At 40.7% G+C, this 22430-nt stretch overlaps 1 protein-coding gene across 1 annotated transcript in view; it reads left to right on the forward strand.

Moving 5' to 3' along the window:
* LOC124796326 (probable deoxyhypusine synthase) overlaps positions 1-22430 on the forward strand; it is a 58665-nt gene that overhangs the window by 35110 nt on the left and 1125 nt on the right. The window contains exon 8 of the mRNA XM_047260456.1: positions 4033-4158. Within this exon, the coding sequence (XP_047116412.1) occupies positions 4033-4158 (126 nt within the window). The remainder of the gene's footprint in view (positions 1-4032; positions 4159-22430) is intronic.

Raw genomic sequence — 22430 nt, forward strand, 5'->3', positions numbered from 1 at the left:
TAACTTATTAAATGTTCATTGTTCATGTGGTAAAACTTCAGCATCGAGTGTGACATTTTAGTTTTTTACCAGTTTTGGTTTTGAGTTTTTCATTAGTTTGTGGATGCATAATCTGAAACTAATAAAACCAACATAATTATGGTTTTCCATCTTCATCCATAAAGATTTTACATGCTTAACATCAAATATTCAATACATTAACTCATTTGTAAATTAATCAAATGTGTGAAGATATGTTACACATAGGATATCTATTCTTTAAAGAATTGCTGGTAGGGGGTTACTGATGCATGAAACAAAAAATAACTTTACCATGAAATAAAAACAAAATAATAACCAAAGTAAAATCAGATTGTTTGGAAGTGCACATCTTTGAAATCAAAATTTGCTGCTTTTTAACATTTGATACTGCGTTAGTCTGCCTCATGTTTTGTAACATGTTTGAATCATTCTTGTGATGTTGTCCACAAAGTGGTCAAGATTGTGCTGCTTAAGCATGTCCCACTCTTTGATAGACCCTCCAGATGTCATACAGTGTGCCATTGATCCATGCAGCAATGCACTGCAAGTGTCAACTACTCATAAGCATTATCAGTCAGTGTTCATTATTAAAACATCCACTACGCTTGGACAGTTATTTCTTGATTGAAGTCTTTACACTACCAAGTTTCAGGGACTCAGCCCCATCTTCAGGTGTGTCTATAAATAATACGTCGAAGCACCCATGTCAAAGGTAACTTACAAGGCAACACATCTGCTGTATGTGGCTCATCTAAATACCAACATAACTGTACAACTGCAGCAAATGTTTTACTCGTGAACATTACATGTAACAATTGTGGCTGTCGTAGCAGCAAAAATGTATTCTGACTCATATTATACTGTATGCACCTGGAATAATTATGGGAAGCATCCGACATATTTACATGATGCTGGCCCAAAATATGACTAACACATTTCCCTACAGACCTCCTTGGGGCCACTTGGCTGAAAAGTGTGTGTTGGTATCTGGCTACATCCACACTCTTCTGCAACAATCATCAGGAGTCATACAGACCATGCACCCACTGGTGAAGAGAATCAGTTGCCATTGATGTATGTTCCATTGTGGGTGTTCCCTTGCCATCCTTCTTTATGCACCACAGCACTTGCGGATTTGTACTGCTCTCCATAGTGGATGCCTAGAGACCAAACTGCTGCCCTCCCAGTTGCTTTCCAAAAGTCAGCACCTAGTTGTGTTGCATATTCTCCAGGGCACCTACAAGTCCAAATTTATTGATAGTAGTTTTCAGCTGGGGATGTTGGCCATGGCTGATCACTATGAGATAGGTCTTCAATCTTTTATGTCTAATGATAAGTTGGATGGTAAAATGACATGGCTGTGGCGTGCATCAATTCACTGTTAACAACATTTTAACCATAAAGTGATATGCACTCAAAGCCCAAGTTTGAAAAGACCATTTGTGGCTCACAAGCTGGACAGTGAACACAAGCCACATACACCAAAATGTGTTGACGACACAGGTATACTTTTTACACAGTCAGATAAAAGTGTGTATTAGAGAACATCTGATTTATATGGAATTAGTGTGTACTGTTAGTGCAGCAGTGAGATTTGGATCTTTACTGCACAATTAATTCCAACCCACAGAGCCAGGCACAGAGAGATTAATACCACTAAACAGACAATATAAAAAGAAAAAATTTCAGAGTCATTGTCAGAACGACTGAGATGGATATGCGTGGATTATCAGATAAACAAACGAAATACATGCCATGGCAATTTTTTACTGGCTACTTAGTGGTGAGATACAGTCTAACAGAAAATGTGTAGACAAAACTAGCAAACAGGTGGGGCTGAGCTTACATGGATTAAATTTTCAGAACATTAAAAACACTAAAAGTGTTTTTTCTCCAGCAAATGGACCAATTACTGCTTCTGTTAAGATCAGTTTTCGTGAGGTGACTGAATTGCAAAATATGGAAAAGGTCAATAGCTTGTATTTTTTAAGCAAATGAAACTGTGCTGTTGGTATAATCTGTGTAAAGAGAAGCATAACAGCAACAACAACAATAATAATAACAATAACAATGAACTGGCCGTTGGATGCTACAACATATGTATTTCTTGAGAAAACATGCCACTGTTCAATGTAGCTGAGCGATGAACATACTGTTCATTAGTTTGGCATGGAGAAAGTACAGGGTATTTCGAAAGGACTTCACAACTTAGAAAACTCATATAAATTAATTCATAGTACATACAGAGGTGATTGTAGTGTCAGTTTGTAGGGAAACATCAAGTTTTGTCCCGCATAATTTGCTAGTGCTGAATCGCACCGTAAGGAGCACTAGTGGCATTGCATTAAAGATGGCTGCCTTCACTGGACCCAAGTGTGCTAGCTGTGTGTTTTGGTTTGAAGAATCGAAGTTGGCGACAGCAGTTCAGAGTAATTTCTGTACTAAGTGTGCTGAAGATCCTCCTAGTAGGCCTACAGTTTATGAGTGGTATAAATGTTTTGTAGAAACAGGGTGTTCGGTAAGACATGGAAAATTATCAGGTCGTCCAAGTGCATCTGATGACCTTGTTGAGCGAGTGAGACAACGTTTTGTCAACTGCCCTACGAAATCAAACCAGCGTGTACCTCGTGAACTGCAAATCCCACATATGACTGTTTGGCCTCTGTTGAGAAAGTGTTTGCATTTGAAACCGTACAGATTGACGATTGCACAAGCAATAAAAGACACTGATAAAATTGCTTGCAAGAACTTCTGTGTGGATATGTTAAATCGATTACATGAAGATTAAAATTTCTTAGACAAAATTACCTTTTCTGATGAGTCGACTTTTCGCACGTAACTGTAGGATTTGGAGCAGTGAAAATTGACATCACAAATTGCAGCATGTCCATGATACTCTTAAACTGAACTTTTTTTGAGCATTGAGCAAGAAAAAAGTGTACGGCCCCTTTTTTTGTGAGAGATCAACAGGACAGTGCATCTGGATACATTAGAACAATTTTTGATAGCACAGATTGATGATGATGACCAAGAACGAAATGTTTACTTCATGCTAGATGGTGCACCACCCCACTACCTGACTGACATTCAGGATTTTTTTCATTTCAGTCAACAGATTAGCCATGATGCACCAATTGCATGGCCCTCACATTCCCCAGGCTGACACGACTCTTTTTATGGGAATTCAGCAAGGATATAGTGCTTGTACCTCCTGTGCCAGCTTCTCTATCTGAACTCAGAGCAAGAATTTATGTCACCACTGAGCAAGTTAAAACCACAATGCTACAGCAACTTTGGAAAGAAATTGACTTCTGATGGGATGTCTGTAGGATAACCAATGGAAGCCACATACATCTTTAGTTTAAGGTAAAAAAAAAACCTTGATGTGTTTTCCTACAAAATAACACTAAACCCAGCTCTACATCTTCTTCCAATAAATTTGTATGAATTTTTCAAGTTGTAAAGTTCTTTCTAAAACACCCTGTATGCATATCTGATTTCGTGGCATAATCTTGGTGTAGAGTAGTGAAAATGAGTTTGACTGGTGTCCATATTTTAACATTTCACCATAGTGGCCTTCATAGCAAGTAATAATGTGCTCTTTATGATTATTATCTTCTGCCTGGATGAATCATATCGCTGAAGAGCAAATCTCATTTGTCAGTTGGCAGCAGTGCAAACTGTGAAGTAACAATGAGCCAGATCAGTGTATCAAAGTTGTTAGGATTGTAGTGTATTGGCTGCTACAGATGTAATTTTGGGCAGTTATTTATGCATAATAATTAAAAGGATTATGTGTATCACAAAAAGCACAGTTGTACAAGTATGTGAGTCTTAATTAATGGGTAGCAGTACACAAGATAGGAAAATTTAGCTGCAAGATTTCTTAATCTATGATTTTGTCATGTAATCTTGGCTTGGTAATATGTGATTGGGAGCAAAATGATTAACAGAATTATTGTTGGGCTGATACATTTTTTAAAAAAAAGTAAAATTCACCTTCATTTTCAGAGGAATGGAGCAGATTACGCGGTTTTCATCAATACTGCATGTGAATTTGATGGTAGTGACAGTGGTGCCAGACCTGATGAAGCAATTTCATGGGGAAAGATAAGAAAGGATGCATCTCCTGTCAAGGTTTGTAAAGAAATTCTATCATACTGGAGAATTTTCTTTATTTTAGTATCTTTTATTTTATTTGTCATAACCCCACAGAATTTATACAGCTACTAGCAAGTTTTAATGACCCGTAGTAACACAATGTAATTGTGCTGGTGCCAGCGTGGTTGTCAGGTTTTGTGGGTATCCAAGGAAAATAACAATGGAACGACATTTTGTAGGTAAAATTTAGCTATATTCCTAGTACAATTGGGTGCATCCTGGAGTCAGTGAATAAACCACAATCCAATCAGAAGGGTCATTGTAGTTAGTCAGTAGTGGAACAGAGTCCAAACATCATTAGAGAGGAGGGTAGGGAGAGACACTAAGCTTTGCTGAAAGCTGAGACTAGAGAGGACGAACACCTCTTGACCTACACTCTTGTTTGTGTACCTGCAGCCAGCATGCGGTTCTGTTCCCATGCTCCCTGTTGGCATTCAAGCATGATGTGGGGTAAATGTGTGTGTCTGCATCCTTTTCCAGAACTAACTGCCTTTTTGCTAAGTGGATGGTTGGATCAGGCATGTGGGCCGCAAGAGTTCGTAACAAAGTACAGGTGATAAAACAGTCCTGTTACCTCCTGGACCGGTGGTGGCTTACCCGCCCTCCCCTTCCATGGAAGAGGCCAATAGAAGTCTGAAATGGCAGCTTCCATAAAAATGAGATTTCCCACATGGGGGACTTAAAGTACATGAGGTACATTTTCATTTTTCAGGATTGTCAAAGGGGGCTGACAAATAGTTACACGGGTCATTAAAACTTGAATGATGATACAGGCCTTCACAGAGGCATTGATAAATTGCGGGGTGGCGTAGCTGAAGTGGGCGGCTTAGACTAGTTACAGGATGCTAGGCAGTTGGGCTGCAGAGGAATGGTGGTGCATCCCACAGAAATCAGTTAGCTTGAGAGACGTGTACAATTGTCCAACTTTAATTCCATAAGCAACCATTTTGCACAGTGACTGTAGATTAATTAAAGAAGGATAGGAACACAGTAACTGATTGCAATCCCTTATTTTAGTTAAGAAATTTACATCAGTTGAGGATGTTTGTATATTTTTATTAAATGTATGCAGTTAATTAATTTTGTTTCAGTATTTTGCTATGATGTTAACAGGTTTCCATATATTGATTTGTATGAACTTTTTAATCTTTCTTTTGTATTAATTATGTATTGCATCTTTTAGCCACTGTAGCAACTACACTAGATTTTAGCTTTTGATGATTTTCAAATTGGTGTCAAATTATATTTCATCAAGATAATCTTTAAAAACAAATTTCAGTTTATTATTTCTAATGTAATATGACACTTCTGTATAGGACAATTGCTTGGCCCTATTAATGATATTTTGTATAAGATTTGGTGGATCATTTCACCACTAATATACACTGATCAGCCAGAACCTTATGACCACCAACCTAATTTCGGTGTAAACCCATCCAGGCTATAGCAGGATCCCTGGTGAGGAATGACTGCTAGAAGGCGGACACACACACATATGGTGCATGTAGTATTAGTGATTGTGCTGTCCTTGTGTAGCAAGGGGAAGGTATGCAATCTATCTGAGTTTGGCTGAGGGCAGACTGTGATGGCCCGAAGGCTCAACACAAGCATTTCACAAATTGCATAACTTGTCGGGTATTCGAGGAGTGCTGTGGTGAGTGTCTTCAACACATGGTGAAACCACGTCTAGATGTCATGTGGTTGGGCAGCCACCCCTCTTTACAAATGTCAGATGTCATGGGCTGAAGAGACTGGTAAAACAGGACAGGCAGCAAACTGTGTTGGAGTGAACATCAGACTTTAATGCTGGGCAGAGTGCAAGTGCCTCTGAGCACACAGTGCACCAAACACTCAAACACTCTTAATCATGGACCTCCGTAGCTGACGCCACATCCATGTACCAATGTTAACACCATAACATTGGCAACTGCTACTGAAATGGGCACTGGGCATTGGTGCGGTGGCAGAGTGTTGCATGCTCTGTCGATGGGAGGGCGCAACTCTGTCATCATCCAGGGGTACAGCTCCTTGACACCTGTACTGCAGGATGGAGCTAAGCTGGTGGTGGCTCCTTTATGTGCTGGAGAACATTCATGTTGGCATCATGAGAACCGAGGAGTGTCATTTGCTAGCTGCAGACCACTTGCACCCATTCATGATAATCAAGTTTCCTGACGGCAGTGAAATTTTTCAACAAGATAATGCACGAATGGAAAAACTAGTAGAAGCCGACCTAGGGGAAGATCAGTTTGGATCCCGTAGAAATATTGGAACACGTGAGGCAATACTGACCCTACAACTTTTCTTAGAAGCTAGATTAAGGAAAGGCAAACCTACGTTTCTAGCATTTGTAGACTTAGAGAAAGCTTTTGACAATGTTGACTGGAATAGTCTCTTTCAAATTCTGAAGGGCGCAGGGGTAAAATACAGGGAGCGAAAGGCTGTTTACAATTTGTATAGAAACCAAATGGCAGTTATAAGAGTTGAGGGGCATGAAAGGGAAGCAGCGGTTGGGAAGGGAGTGAGACAGGGTTGTAGCCTCTCCCCGATGTTATTCAGTCTGTATATTGAGCAAGCAGTGAAGGAAACAGAAGAAAAATTCGGAGTAGGTATTAAAATCCATGGAGAAGAAATAAGAACTTTGAGGTTCGCCGATGACATTGTAATTCTGTCAGAGACAGCAAAGGACTGAAATGGAGCCGTTGAACGGAATGGATAGTGTCTTGAAAGGAGGATATAAGATGAACATCAACAAAAGCAAAACAAGGCTAATGGAATGTAGTTGAATTAAGTCGGGTGATGCTGAGGGAATTAGATTAGGAAATGAGACACTTAAAGTAGTAAAGGAGTTTTGCTATTTGAGGAGCAAAATAACTGATGACGGTTGAAGTAGAGAGGATATAAAATGTAGACTGGCAATGGGAAGGAAAGCGTTTCTGAAGAAGAGAAATTTGTTAACATCGAGTATAGATTTAAGTGTCAGGAAGTCGTTTCTGAAAGTATTTGTATGGAGTGTAGCCATGTATGGAAGTGAAACATGGACGATAAATAGTTTAGACAAGAAGAGAATAGAAGCTTTCGAAATGTGGTGCTACAGAAGAATGCTGAAGATTAGATGGGTAGATCACATAACTAATGAGGAGGTGTTGAATAGGATTGGGGAGAAGAGAAGTTTGTGGCACAACTTGACTAGAAGAAGGGATCGGTTGGTAGGGCATGTTCTGAGGCATCAAGGGGTCACCAATTTAGTATTGGAATGCGGCATGGAGGGTAAAAATCATAGAAGGAGACCAAGAGATGAATACACCAAGCAGATCCAAAAGGATGTAGGTTGCAGTAGGTACTGGGAGATGAAGAAGCTTGCACAGGATAGAGTAGCATGGAGAACTGCATCAAACCAGTCTCAGGACTGAAGACCACAACAACAACAACAATGCACCATTTCACAGGGCCAGGAGTGTGATGGAGTGGTTCAAGAAACATGGTGGTAAGTTCTGATTAATGTGCTGGCACTCCAACTCATCAGATCTGAACCCAATCAAATGTGTAATCAGAGCTCATCACACCCCTCCCAAGAATTTACAGAAATTAGTTGATTTGTGTGTGCAGATGCGGTGCCATCTCCCTCCAGTAACCATCCAAGGCCTTATTGCTTCTATACAGTGACACATTGCTGCTGTTATCTGTGCTGAGTGTGGCCATACCGGCTGTTAGGTAGGTGGTCATACTGTTCTGGCTACCCAGTGAATGAACAAACACATAAATCAGAATGTCTTAATGTATTTTAAAGGTGATATGGTAAATATACTTGCCGAATTTATTTATTTAAAAAAAGGGTTTTAAATTGCTATATTGGAATGAAACTAGATGAGCAATTTTTATAATATGGAGGCATTACAATTTTTGTAATGTGGGGGCATTACTTATACCACATGATGCAAACTGAGGCTGCTGTACTAGGTGTAGACAATCACCTCCGTTTCCATCTGCCTATACAGCAGGGAAGTAACGTGGGGACATGAATTGTTATGGGTTTCTTAAATGGTAACTCACTCAAATGGTATGTTGAGTAGAATTGCTCATTGCTATTGGATAACATGGTGTTTTGATTATTGTTTTATATAAATCTGTTCTGATTCTGTAATTTCCTTGTACTTTAGCAATGATGATGGCTATTCATAGCTATATCTGGATATACGAGAATAACAAAAAAAACCACTGGGTTTGTGACTGCTGTGTTCCTATCCTTCCTTATGTAAGAATATATCTTATCTCTGTGTTAATTGTACAACTAATAGGAGCCTAGAGCCTTGGGGAGACAGCAGACAATATTAAACTTAAACACCACTCCAACTTCCCACTACTGCATACAAGGCAGTATGAGGAACAATCTAGAATCGTGGGACATGTGACCAGCACATCACTAATCTATCCAGCCATTACTGCCAGTAGATGAATCCTGACATTGTCACTGCCTTCTTATTCAAGTAGCTCCTCATTTGGCTCACAAGGCTGAGTGGAACCTGTTCCAGACTGCTCTATCTCAGAAAAATCTGAAGACTTACCGGGAATCAAACCCATGTCCTTCCTCATTACAGCAGTGATGCTAACCATTTAAAGGGAGAGGTTTACAAAATGCTTTGTGTATGACTTATGAATTTGTGAACTTAACAGATTTTGTTTTCTAACATACATATCTAGTGTTAGGGGTATAAGTGCAGATATTGTGATCAACGGTGTATCCTCTTCGGCGTGTTAGTTGTTTTTCTCTCTGTCTCACAGTCTTTCTGCAAACACACAATATAATTTACTCCCTGATGTTTTCTGTGCAGTCGTAACTGCACCACTATATGGGCTACACTTGTCAGTGTAGACTAACCATTCTGCATGTGCGCATTGACAGTGCAACACCTGACCTGCTGCCCAGGGGAAAATAAGCGTTAATGGCTTGCCATTGCCACATTTACTTGGAGATACTAACCACTCGTAAAAGCATAGCTATAATTATTAGTCTGCAAATGAAGTAAATACTGATGTAATGTTGTTCAGTACATTGTCCTCAGACACCAATAAAAATATGTGGACTTATACTCCTTACACCCTGTGTGTGTGTGTGTGTGTGTGTGTGTGTGTGTGTGTGTGTGTGTGTGTGTGTGTGTGTGCGCGCGCGTGTGTGCGCATGTGTGTGTGTGTGTGTGTGTGTGTGTGTGTGTGTGTGTGTGCTGTTTTGCTATCTGAATTTTAATAGTAGGAATGTTTAAGTTCAAAGCAAAGGATCTTTTTGTTACTATACAACAGATGATGCACATGATGCAATAATATAACACTAGAATAAAGTACAATAGATATTGGGTCTCTGACAATGCCATTCATGTGAGGGATGGGGTTTGATGACTCTTCTTGGTGCATAGTATGCTGACAAAAAACCACACTTGATTAAATAGAGAAAATCAAATTAACTTTTGAATGCATGAGAGTTCGTACATAATATGACACTAATCAGTGCCAGCTTCACTCAGTTAGAGAGGAATATCATGTCGTTCTGAACAGTTACAACTTATCAAAACTTAATAACTTTCTTTACTGTACAACATACAGATAAGTCCTATTATTCCTCTGCGTGTGCACACAAGAGATTGGAGGAGTGCCATTCAACAACTTCAGACAGTTTTTAAAATCAAGGACCTACAGATGACACACTACATTACCTCTTTCCAAAACTATAGTTACAGTCATTACAAAAGTGTCAGCAAACTTCATGTACTAACCACTAATAACTTACATACTAACAACTAGTATTAGTCAAAGTAACACTCCTTGGGTGTACAACCAAACTCTTCCAACCACGTGTAATTTTCCATCTGTCATAAGAAAAATATGTAATAAGCTGGACACCTTGGTGTTTCCTGTAACAAACTTTTAACTTAGGGTTACACTAATACAAAATTGAACTAATACACTAATACAAAACGTGCCCCTACGTTAGGCTGCTCCAATACTGCCCTATCGGGTATGGGTGCCCGCGAGTACTTATCAGCTCATTCACAGACAGATGCAAGTGGTGTAGGCAACCAGCCAGGCAGCACGATTGCATGCATGCTGCGCATGTGCAACCTTCTTGGCAAGCCCTGGCCGCCTGAGCTCAGCCAGTGGACTATGATAGTGTATGCTGCAGCCCAGCTGCAAGACTGGCCATGCATCACCCATTCACTCATGCCTGCCTGCCCTGTGCACATTGCTGTCTGGCTGCTCTAAAGTGGGCATGCAAACTGGAGGAGGAGGAGGAGATTAGTGTTTAACGTCCCGTCGACAACGAGGTCATTAGAGACGGAGCGCAAGTTCGGGTGAGGGAAGGATGGGGAAGGAAATCGGCCGTGCCCTTTCAAAGGAACCATCCCGGCATTTGCCTGAAGCGATTTAGGGAAATCACGGAAAACCTAAATCAGGATGGCCGGAGACGGGATTGAACCGTCGTCCTCCCGAATGCGAGTCCAGTGTGCTAACCACTGCGCCACCTCGCTCGGTGCAAACTGGAGTAGCCTGCCCTATGCAGTAGTAGAAGGTCCACAAAAGGGGAGTAAACATGCTAATGGATTTACATTTTTTGTCACTATGAAACTTTAAAATCACATTGTCATGAATCACTGTTTATTTACAAAAAAAAGTTTACTTTCTCAATGAGTAATCATGTTCCCTGCTAATTAAAATATGATAGGTCACATTAACAGTACTCAGATGCATCACACAACTGTTAAAATCAGCATATAGCTGATATGAAGCACAGATATTGTCAGTAGGGGCTTTAGTGTTTCGGGGGTTCCCCTGCTGCTCAACTTTTACTCCTCCTCCTCCTCCTCCTCCCCCCCCTCCATCCTACTCACCTGCCCCTCTCCCAACTCCTGCCCCCCCCCCCAAAATAAAATCAATCTCTCTCTCTCTCTCTCTCTCTCTCTCTCTCTCTGTGTGTGTGTGTGTGTGTGTGTGTGTGTGTGTGTGTGTGTGTGTGTGTGTGTGTCATTTGCTAATCTATAGGATACAAACTAACATATGCTGAGCTGGCAAAAGTCATGGGATAGCTCATAATGTAGTGTCAGACCTCATTTTGTCTGGCTTAGTGCAGCAACTCAATGTCGCATGGGCTCCACAAATCGTTGGTAGTCCCATGCGGAAATATTAAGCCATGCTGTCTCTATAGGCATCCATAATTGTGAAAGTGGTGCCAGTGCAAGAACAGAGCTCTTGATTGTGTCCCATAAATGTTTGATGGGATTCATGTGGGGTGATCTTCAAGGCCAAATCATTCGATCAAATTGTCCAGAATGTTCATCAAACCAGTCACAAACAATTGTGGCCTGGTGACATTGCACATTGTCATCCAAAAAAATTCCATTGTTGTTGGGAACATGAAGTCCAGGAATGACTGCAAATGGTCTCCAAGTAGCCGAACATAACCATTTCGAATCAATGATCAGTTCATTTGGAACAGAGGACCCAGTCCGTTCCATATAAACACAGTCCATACCATTATGAATCCACCACCAGATTGCACATTATCTTGCTGACAACAATCATACCATCAACTCTTACCAATCGAAATTGGAACTCATCTGACCAGGTCATAATTTTCCAGTCATCTACATCTGCATCGATACTCTGCAAGCCACCATATGGTGCGTGGCAGATTATACCCTGTACCTCTACTAGTCATTTCCTTTCCTGTTCCACTCACAAACAGAGCGAGGGAAAAACAACTGTCTGTATGCCCTAATTTCTCATATCTTATCTTTGTGCGCAATGTATGTCGGCTATAGTAGAATCATTTGGCAGTCAGCTTCAAATGTCGGTTCTCTAGGGTCCAACCAGTATGGCTACGAGCCCAGGAGAGGCGCTGCAGGCGATGTCGTGTTGTTAACAGAGGCCCTCATGCCATAGCGCATTAACACCAATTTTTGCCATACTGTCCTAACAGATATATTCATCTTACATCCAACATTGATTTCTGTGGTTATTTCATGTAGTGTTGCTTGTCTGTTATCATTGGCAACTCTACACAAATGCTGCTTCTCTCGGTCATTAAGTGAAGGCCATCAGCCACTGCATTGTCCATAGTGAGAGGTAATGCCTGAAATTTGGTAGTCTCAGCACACTCTTGACACTGTAGATCTCAGAATATTTAATTCCCTAACAATTTCCAAAATAGAATGTCCCATATGTCTAGCTGCAACTACCATTCCATGTTCAGAGTCTGTCACTGTGCCCTGGTGGGTGTGACTAGTCATTTGAAAGCTTTCATTTGAAAACTTATCAACAATAGGCCACATATAGATAGTGGGAAGACAGAGCTCATGACATTGCCAAACCATGATGGCCACTAGACCATAATGTCGTAATGTAGGGAGAGATGTGCAAAGGAGGATTAAGGAGGGATAGTGATCTCACAGGGACACTGCACATATGGCACAGTAAAACGTGCATATTTTCAGAGGGAGGGAAGGGTCACGGAGGAGGTGGCATTTATGTTGATGGCCACGGCCATCTTGCCAGTGCAAGGAACAACACTGATCTGTTACATGAGAGGCTACAGCCATTCTGTCAGCAATATGAGGTGCAACGTGGACATATCCAAGCTCCAAGTGTGCGACATCAGCTCAGTGTACCATGTGGAGAAGGACCTTGGCCATTGCAACTCTGATCTGTTTTCAGACTACAACTTGGCAGAATAGAAAACCTTTCCCCAACTTGTCCAACACAACGCATGAAAACGGTGTGGCGCTAACAGCAATAGTACTGGTTGGGTAGTAGATGAGAGTTTGCTAGTATAGAAAAGAAAAAGACACTATGAAATGAAATTTTAGGTATGAAACCATGTGTTTCTCTCACATTGGTTTCTGCAGTAACCAGATACATTGTGCATCTGCTACAGGTTTTCTTGTCTCTTGAGAGATGAGATCAGGAGTCCACAGTGGATAGTCAGGTACAGGGAATTGAACTCAGGTATTATGAGCAGTGTTAGAGACATTGGTATCTTTAGTTCCGATATTCAATGGTAATATTTGTGTTGGCTGAGCTGAGAAGCATTCGTGAGGTAGATTGCAGTAGGATCATGCAGAAAGAAAAGACTAAGGTATAAGAAACAGGTTTCATTAAATGGCCATCAATAACAGGATACTTTTGCAATAAGATACATGTTTTAATGCACAAAAACCTCAGTTAGAATAATTAGAGGAAACTGAACTCAGTCATCAACTGCAGAGAGTAATGGTGTTTGAAGTGTAATTCATACCATTGTGAGGTTGAAGATGGGAGGTTTTTATGCTTCCTAATGTATTGGAAAGTATTGAATTTAACTGAAGATGGATCCACAGGAATTTTGGCTGGTGGGGTGTCAAATGACCATGATACTGCTTCAGCCTGTCAAAATGGGCAATTGTACTACAGTCTGCAGACTGTATCTTGGCATCATAAATGACAGCCACAAAGTCTTGTATCAGCCCCTGTAGGATGGGGAGAACTTCTTTGTCTTTCCCTTTTCTGCTGTTGCATTTCTTAATAAGACCCAATCACCCTCTCAGTTGGGCAGTAGTACACCTCCTTTATTACCTCTCTTTATCTGCTTAGCAGTTGCTTTAATATTATTATTTTGAACCATTTCTCAAGTAGTTTAAGTACTGTGGCTAGTCTGCTAACATTTGCTTGAACTGTTCCCTGTGGATTGTATGCTTAATTCAAAAGGGGAATTCATTTCCCCAAGTATATGACCTCATAAGGTGAGTGCCCAATCGACTCATGGGTCCAACTGCTATAGGCGGATAAAATATGTGATACATACTTCTCCCTATCATAGTGAGTTTTGTTAACATAATAAGATAGTGTCTTTGTGGTTGTCTTCAACTCCCCTATAGGATGAAAATTAATCATTCTCCATTTCTTGATTCTCAAAAGCTTGAAAATTTGCACAAGCAAAGACATAAAATTTCTCCTGTGGTCTGTAAGAATCACACCAGGGCTTCCAAAAGCCAAAACAAACTCATGACTATCTCAAAAGCTATGGAAGCCTTAAGTAGAGTTCTTAGTTGAATTCGGGGTTTAATCTGTTTTGCTCTCTGTGCACAAAGAATAAAGGTGCGAGTGTAGCTTTCGGTATCACATTGGCCACCTTTTTACCAATACTCCCATTGCTGCTCACGCATTTGTGGCTGGCCTCTCACTGTAATAAGCTTGATTACTTTCATGAAATTGTGTAGCAAACTGTTGGCATTCTGCACATTGTACCTGTGCTTCCCACAACACAGCAATAAGAGCCTTGTCTCCTCGCAACACACGTCTTTCTGCTTAGTGCTTTAACTCTCTTATGAGTCTGCCACGCTTGTAACAAATCTATGTTTATATTCATTCAGCTTTAAAGCCCATCACATCAGTTGACTACTTGCGTCTTTCAGATTTAAAAGCCACCGTCAGATGACATAATCGGTGACTACTGTGAATTCAAATAGTTTACATCCAACACCAGAGTTAAGAACTCTGTGTCAGTCGCATTATAATTAATTTCCATTTTGTTGATCTGATAGTATTTGTAACTATTGGTTTCTTTTCACCATCTCACTCCTGGCTTAGGACACAACCCACAGCATAATCACTAGCGTCACTGAGCAGAATAAATGGTTGTTCGAAGTCTGGATAAGTTAACGAGAGATCTGGTCAGAATATCTTTAATCATTTTCATTGCTATGTCGTATTCTGTGGTCTGCCTAAAAGATACTGTCAACAGCTTTGTAACAGTTGCATAATCTTGAACAAATCTACAGTAGTAAGTAGCAAGACAAAGGAACTGTTCTAGATTTTTAACATTCTTAGGTGCAGATCTGGTTTTACACCAGCATAGCTTATAATGTGGACCAGGTATTGTGTTTGAGAGTTTGCAAAAGGAACCTTTTCCAACTTTAAACTTAGGTTAGGCTCTTAGATCCACAAACTGCTGAAAAGTAATGGATGCATTTCTCAAACCAAAAGGGATTCTGAGAAACTTGTACAGTCCAGAAGACATAACAAATGCCATCATAGGTCTGTCTTGAGCTGCAGTTAGAATCTGATACTAGCTTGATATCATGTTTAATGTGGTAAAATACTTGCAATTTCAATACTTGCAATTTCTTAATCAGTCAAGAGTTTCATCAATGCAAGGCAGTGGATGTGTTTCGGATGTAGTTACCTAATTCACTGCTCGCTTGTTGACGTGGAGACGGTATGTTTTCTCACCATCAATTCTTTTTTTGGGCACAATAAATATGGGAGAATCCCAAGGGCTAGAGGATGCTTGAGTTTCCCCAGTGTCCAATTGCAGCTGAATGCTTCCATGAACTACCAGTTGTAAATAGTGTGGAATTTGTTATGGATTTTCTGCTATCAGCTGTGCAGTATCAGTCAGAATTTCACGTTGTGTTAAGTCTGTGGCAGGCAAATACTGCCAAATGAATTTGTCCATTGCCAGGCATAATGGGCTTCTACCTGGTCGAGATAGATGCATTAATTTTTCTTCAGCTGGTTTCTTGGGGGTGGTGTGATTGTGCACAGTTCTCCGATTGGCTATGTCTTGAAACTCTTTGTGGGACACTTCCTGCATTGCTTCAAACTGTCTGAACATTTTGTCTCTCTTATCAGAGACTATTCACTATTAGATACTTCTTGTAAACGAGCCAGTACTGTTCCATGAGGAACTACAGTATCTTTTGCTACAAAATTATCTAGACAAATTGAGACAGACTTTTTGCCATTCACACTCTCAGCCTTGAAGAGGCCCTGTTTTGCATGAACCCAGAAACAGTTTAAAACTTCATATCAGCTGAGTGGATCAACCAGAAAAGCAGTTTTGGTAGTCACTTGGATTTTTGTTGCCAGGCAGAAAACTCTTCCTGTCCCAACACATACAAGGGGGTACCCAAAAGAAACCAATTTTTTAATTTATTTATTCACATTTTAAGAACAAACATTTAACTCCCTTCAAAGTACTCTCCACTTGCACTAATACACTTGTGTGATCTTTTACTCAAATTTTCAAAACAGTTGTTTAAATTCATCTTTTGTGATGCTTGACAGTACCTGTGGTTTCAGTTGACTGCAGTCATATGTGTGTGTGTACATCTATTGTTGACGAAGGTCTTAATGACCAAAAGCTTTATTTGTGACAGTCTTTTTGTTGTGCCTATCTGTGACTCAGCATCTCTGCTATATAGTGAGTAGCAACTTTTCTTTTCATAATTGATACATTCTACCCTGGATTTTCCATTATTTGACAGCAAGTCTGTCATTGTTTTTCTTCACCTCAGCAACAACAGCAAAATGCATTCCTTTCATTCTAGGAAACAAAAAAGTCACACGGGGTAAGGGCGGGTGAGTACGGGAGCTGAGAAATATGGGTCGTACTATTTGTGGTCAAGAACTGGCGTACAGACGGGGCTGTGTGAACAGGGGCATTGTTATGGAAAACCTGTCACCCGACTGCCATAAATCAGGCCGCTTCTGCTGCGAACTGTTGTGCAATCTTTTTAAAACTTCCAAGTAGAAAGCCTGTGTAACTGTCTGGTTCTGCGGGAAAAAACTGTGAATGGCTGCCTCACCTCATGTCAAAAAAAAAAAAAAAATAAAATAAAATAAAATAAAATCAGCATTGGTTTAATGTTTTATTTTATCTAATAAACTTTCATGGGACAAGGCAAACCTGAAAAATGTTCAGAACATTTCAGGACTCTTCTTCCAAATCACAGCATGCTTCCATGCAGTCTTGTTCTTGTTCAGCAGTCAACAGTCTTGGCATGAATTTAGCAGGCAGCCACCCTTTTCTATCCCAGATCTTCTGTCACAGTTCACTGCACTGAACTCCAAATCATTCTCAGCAGCTCCAATTTCTTCAATGGCCGTCATTGATCTTTTTTGATGATAGCATGAATGTTTTCAAGATTTTCATGTGTTTGGGCCATGGAAGGACAACCAGACTGAGGTTTATCATCAATTGACATTTCACAATTTTTGAAACAGAAAAGCCACTCAAACACTTGAGTTTTCCCCCAGAGCATCATCCTTGTATGCCTTTTTAACATTTCAAGAGGTTTTATTCCACTTTTTCTGAGCAAAAAGTAGAATCTCACCACTGCACGCTGTTTATGAAAATCAGCCGTTGCAAAAATGACAATCACACAAAGCAGTTGTCACTACAAACTCAGCCGGAACTAGTTCTGACCTCCTATAACGACAGCACTCAACTTACTGACTCTGGAATGTTCACTCTATGCACTCCTAGCAGCAAATTGTGGTACTACAAAAGCTCTGCCCACCAAAAAATTAGTTTGGTTTCTTCTGGGTACCCCTTAGTATGGCTTTCAAGGTACGTCATTTAATGTAATCTTGCAGAATACTTGTTTCTCCATAAGGTATTTGTCACTTTATAGCGATGTCGCCTCCAAATTGGTTTATTGTATCACTGCTACCTAAAGTCAGTGCTGCCCTGGAAGTAACGCAGGAGTATTTCGCAAGAGTGACATCAAGTTTTGTCCCCTTTTTCTGAACACCTCCATCTCAAAGTCATACTTCTGTCTATCACAGCACAGCATGTTCCCAAAGTATTGATAGTCTGGCTGCAGTTCACTAACATGACAGCAATGCAGCTTCAACACCTGCTTTCTGCCAGGGGGCAAAAGTATTAAGCGCACGTGAGTACCCCTGTCCACCAAAACTCTTAACTGGTTTTCCCAAATGTTACCTTTTGCCACCTCTGTCGACCTGTGAAAACTAACAGTGTTGACTGACCTTAATTGGAGCGCATAGTGTTGGTAATGCTAGATCTTCTGCATTTGCCCTGACGGTACATTCCGTCTAAAACTTTGAAATTCTCCTCGACTTTGGTTCGGTCTATTGCGTCACCAGTAGTAATTCATACTAAAGTGGCTGCTCTCTCTACAATAGGTGCAGCAAGGAGTATGACACATTTTGGCAATATGGCTTAACTGCTTGCAATGCCTACAGTTCATTCCAATTGTGAACATGCAGCAGGAGTCATTGTCACGCGAAGAAAATGAGGCTAAACAATGAGCCTCTCTCACCACTAAGAAACAGAAAGCTTCTTGCAAAGGCGAGAGTCACCACTTTTATCTCCCTACCAATCCATGAGTCCATTCCCATAATAAATACTTCTACTGCCTGAGCCTGTGCTACCTCATGCAATGCATCATTTCCTGTTTGGTCTGACCCCAGTGTTTGTTCATGGTATGAAACCAAGTGTATACCATTGGCAGAAGCTTAAAAATCTTCTCCTGACCACTGTTGAAGAATGGACAGCTTGTCCCGATGACAAATCGTGCGTGTAGGTCTACTAGGCTGCTAGCCTCTAAGCTAATGCATTAAAACTGCCAGCTTTTTTCAAAGTCTCCACTGACTCAAAGTATGTTCAAGCATCTGCTGACAGCTTCAAATGCATCTCCTGACAACTTTAAACGCATAGCATTTAATTGAAACTTGGACAAATTCGGTTAATGTCACACGTATGTACCCATATTTTCAAAGGTCTTAACAGGAAAGGAGGAAATGAAAGTAACGGCAGGAAAGGTGTTCACTACTCTGGCCTGTGTTGCACAGAAGAGAATGAACTCCTGTTACTTGGCACTCTGGTTGTGTTCCTGCAGCCAGCACGTTATTCTTTTCCCACACATGGTTATACAAGGATTACATGATAAATTACTCTGTTGGCATCCTTCTCTAGACCAAAATGCCTTTCTGTTGAGATAATGGTTGGATCCAGCCTGTAGGCCATGAGATATAGTGCTGAAGTACCAGTGATAAGAAATTTAAATGCAAAATTTTTTTTAAACTGACATAATGTAGTCTCGGTATCCCATAGACTGGTGATGGCTTGCATAGAACGTATTAGCTGCAGTTTGTTTGGACCCAACATCTAGATTCCTGTAGTGGACCAAAGTATGTCACTTCTAGATATATTATGAGCTTAATGATATGTAATCAACAATGAGAACGTAAAGTGGGATGTGGTGTAGCTTTGTAAATAACTAATTAATTAAATACAACTAACAGAAAAGGAAAGAGTTATTGATAAAGTAAATTACTTTCATTTACAAACTAATAATACAATATTAACAACAGATATACACTGATAAGTCAGAATATTGTAACCACCTACCTGATAGCTGGTACATGCACCTTGCAACAATAGCAGTGGTGACACCTCATTGCATGAAAGCAGTGAGGCCTTGGTAGGTCACTGGAGGAGGTTGACACCACAACTGCACACACAAGTCACCTGTTTTCCATAAATTTTGGGGAGGGGGTGATGAGCTCTGATGCCATGTTGAATCTGACCCCAGAGGTGTTCGATCAGGCTCCGATCTGATGAGTTGGGGGAGGGGTGGGGTGGGGGGCTGACATGTCAATTGGAACTCGCCACTTTGTTCCTCGAACCACTCCATCACACTCCTGGCCTTGTGACATGATGTATTATCTTGTTGAAAAATGCCACTGCCATCAGGAAACATGATCATCATGAAGGGGTGTACGTGGTCTGCAACCATTGTACAATACTCCTTCACCATCATGGTGCATTGTACAATCTCCACTGGACCCATGGATGCCCATGTGAATGTTCTCCAGAGCATAATGGAGCTGCCGCCAGCGTGTCTCTGTTCCGCAGTATAGGTGTCAAGGATCTGTTCTCCTGGAAGGCGACAGATTCATATCCTTCCGTCTACATGATGGAAAAGGTATTGGGATACATCAGAACATGCAGTGCTCTACCATTGTGCCAATGTGCAGTGCCAGTGGTCATGTTCCTATTTCAGTTGTAGTGTTAACAATGGCATGTGCATGGGTTGTCGGCTGTGGAAGCCCATACTTAGGAGTGTTCAGTGCACTGTTTGTTCACACACACTTGTACTCTGCCCAGAATTAAAGTCTGATATTAGTTCCACCACACTGCGCCACCTGTCCTGTTTTACCAATCTGCCCAGCCTACGACATCCGACATACGTAATGAGGGGTGGCCGCCCAACCCCATGACATCTGGATAGGGTTTCACCTTGGTTTTGCGACTTGATGAAGACATTCACCAGAGCACTCCTCAAACATCCAACAAGCTGTGCAGTTTCCGAAATGCTCATTCAGAGCCTTTGGATCATCACAATCTGCCCTCGGCCAGAGACAGATCATGTGATATCCCCATTCTATACACAGGCAGAAAGCTCACTTATGCTACACTGCTGTCATGTGGAGAGGTTTATATCAATAGTAGGTTGGTGGTCATAATGTTCTGGTTGATCAGTGTACAGTCAGTGGCCAGACAGATAGCTGTAAATTAGGTTACAAACTGTAAATTAGGTTACGATCATGTGGTCAGAGGAGTTCAAGTACTAGGAGAGCAGATACAAATGATTATTGCTGAGAAATAAGTCTTCAGCTGTGAGAACAACTAAATAGAAATGGCATACCAGCTGATTAAAGGTGTCTACAACAAATTATACTTATTTTTAATGCCAAGCTCAGACATTATTGTGCGGTCATTTGACCAAAGGTACGTAACATACCAGAATGCTTCACAATGGACAGAATATGTCCGAATGGAAATTAGAAGCCAAGAAAAGAACTATTTATGGTCCAGTAAGAGAGAATTCCAAGTTAAGAAGGTGGCACAACGATGAACTGTACTTTTATAGGGAAAAGATTACACACCGTACAGAAAAGGATGTGTGTTCCATGGACATACAACATAGATGAATCTGAATGGACTGACCAAGTGGATTTTTATATATTTTGAGGACACAAAAAAATTAAAGGACACTGGCTCACTGTGGTTAAGTAGGATCTTCAGAAAGTGGAAATTACCATTTCAAAAATAAATTTGAAAGACACCTGTATTTAAAAGAAAATCCAAAGTTGAAACTGGCAAGATGTGAGCTGAAGAAAGAAAGGAGTCTCACAGATAATGAACAAGAGAATACTAGATGCAAGCTACAGTTCAAAGAAAGACTTAGTTGAAATAATGAGAGCCACACTTAACCAAACCAAAAGAAGGGCCTTTTGAAAGAAATGTATAAGGTGGGGAAGATATGTGTAAAGTAACAATATAGATGACTGCCAATAAAGTGTTGGTTTTACTGCGTTCATTTTGTCGGTTATTACCAACTGTGTTATATCTATTATTTTACATGTATTATGTGAGTTTTCATTCGAGAAATATTTGAGTACATAATGTACAAACCACCAGTGATAGCCACAATTTTCAAATTCTTATCGGCCGTACTTTCTAATATATAAACTACTTTTAAAGTACCAAAATGTACTACAATAAATTAAATGTCTATAAAATACTGCACTTCACAACGAATTTACAGTGAGCAGTTGCAGTTTCTAAATTTCATCGACTGTGGCCTCTGGCCTGCCGAGGAGTACAGCAGTCCTTGGTCCATGGATAAATCATGAAAATCCACTGCATTATGCCACATACAAACAGACCTGGCCTGCAGGCAGTTCAGTGAGACTAGATCTGATGGACAGGACCTGTACATCAGTGTGAAACAAAGGGCTTCAGATTGGCAGGCCCCATCCATTAGAGATATCTGCAGAAATGGCCTGCCATTTTGGCCTGTCACAGAAATCCACTCATGTAGCCAGCTATCCAGGAGTCACAGACAGCATGTTTTCAGGAGTCACAAACAGCATGTTGATGAAATGGGACTGCAGTTATCAATCCATGCAACAGATAACTTGTGCAAATACTCTGAGAATCAATAATAATGAGGATAGATAGCAACTCACCATAAAGATGATCGCTGAGCCGCAGACAGGCACATAGAAAAGACAATCACACTCTCACAAATAAATTTCAGCCATAGCCTTTGTCAGAAAATGAGAACACATGCACAGTCACACAATCACTCACACACAACTCAGGCACACATGACCGCCATCTCCGGCCGCTGCATCTACAGTCTCTGAGAATCAGATCCAAACAAATCACTCTTCACACCTCCCTGCCTCTCACCAGCAGCAACTAGGCCAGTGGCATAAAATGGTGGCAGCACTGACTGCAAGCTGACAGGAGTGGCTGGAAGGGGAGAAGCAGTAGTAACGAGGGAGTAAGGAAGCGGCGCATGTCCTCAGCTACACCCAATCAATGAAGATGCACGACATCTCAGTAAACAAACCATTTCATCTACTGAGACAAAAACGAGATTTTCCGGTGGTTTTGTTTT

This window comes from Schistocerca piceifrons, chromosome 4 (genome assembly GCF_021461385.2).
Source record: "Schistocerca piceifrons isolate TAMUIC-IGC-003096 chromosome 4, iqSchPice1.1, whole genome shotgun sequence".
Classification (NCBI taxonomy): domain Eukaryota; kingdom Metazoa; phylum Arthropoda; class Insecta; order Orthoptera; family Acrididae; genus Schistocerca; species Schistocerca piceifrons.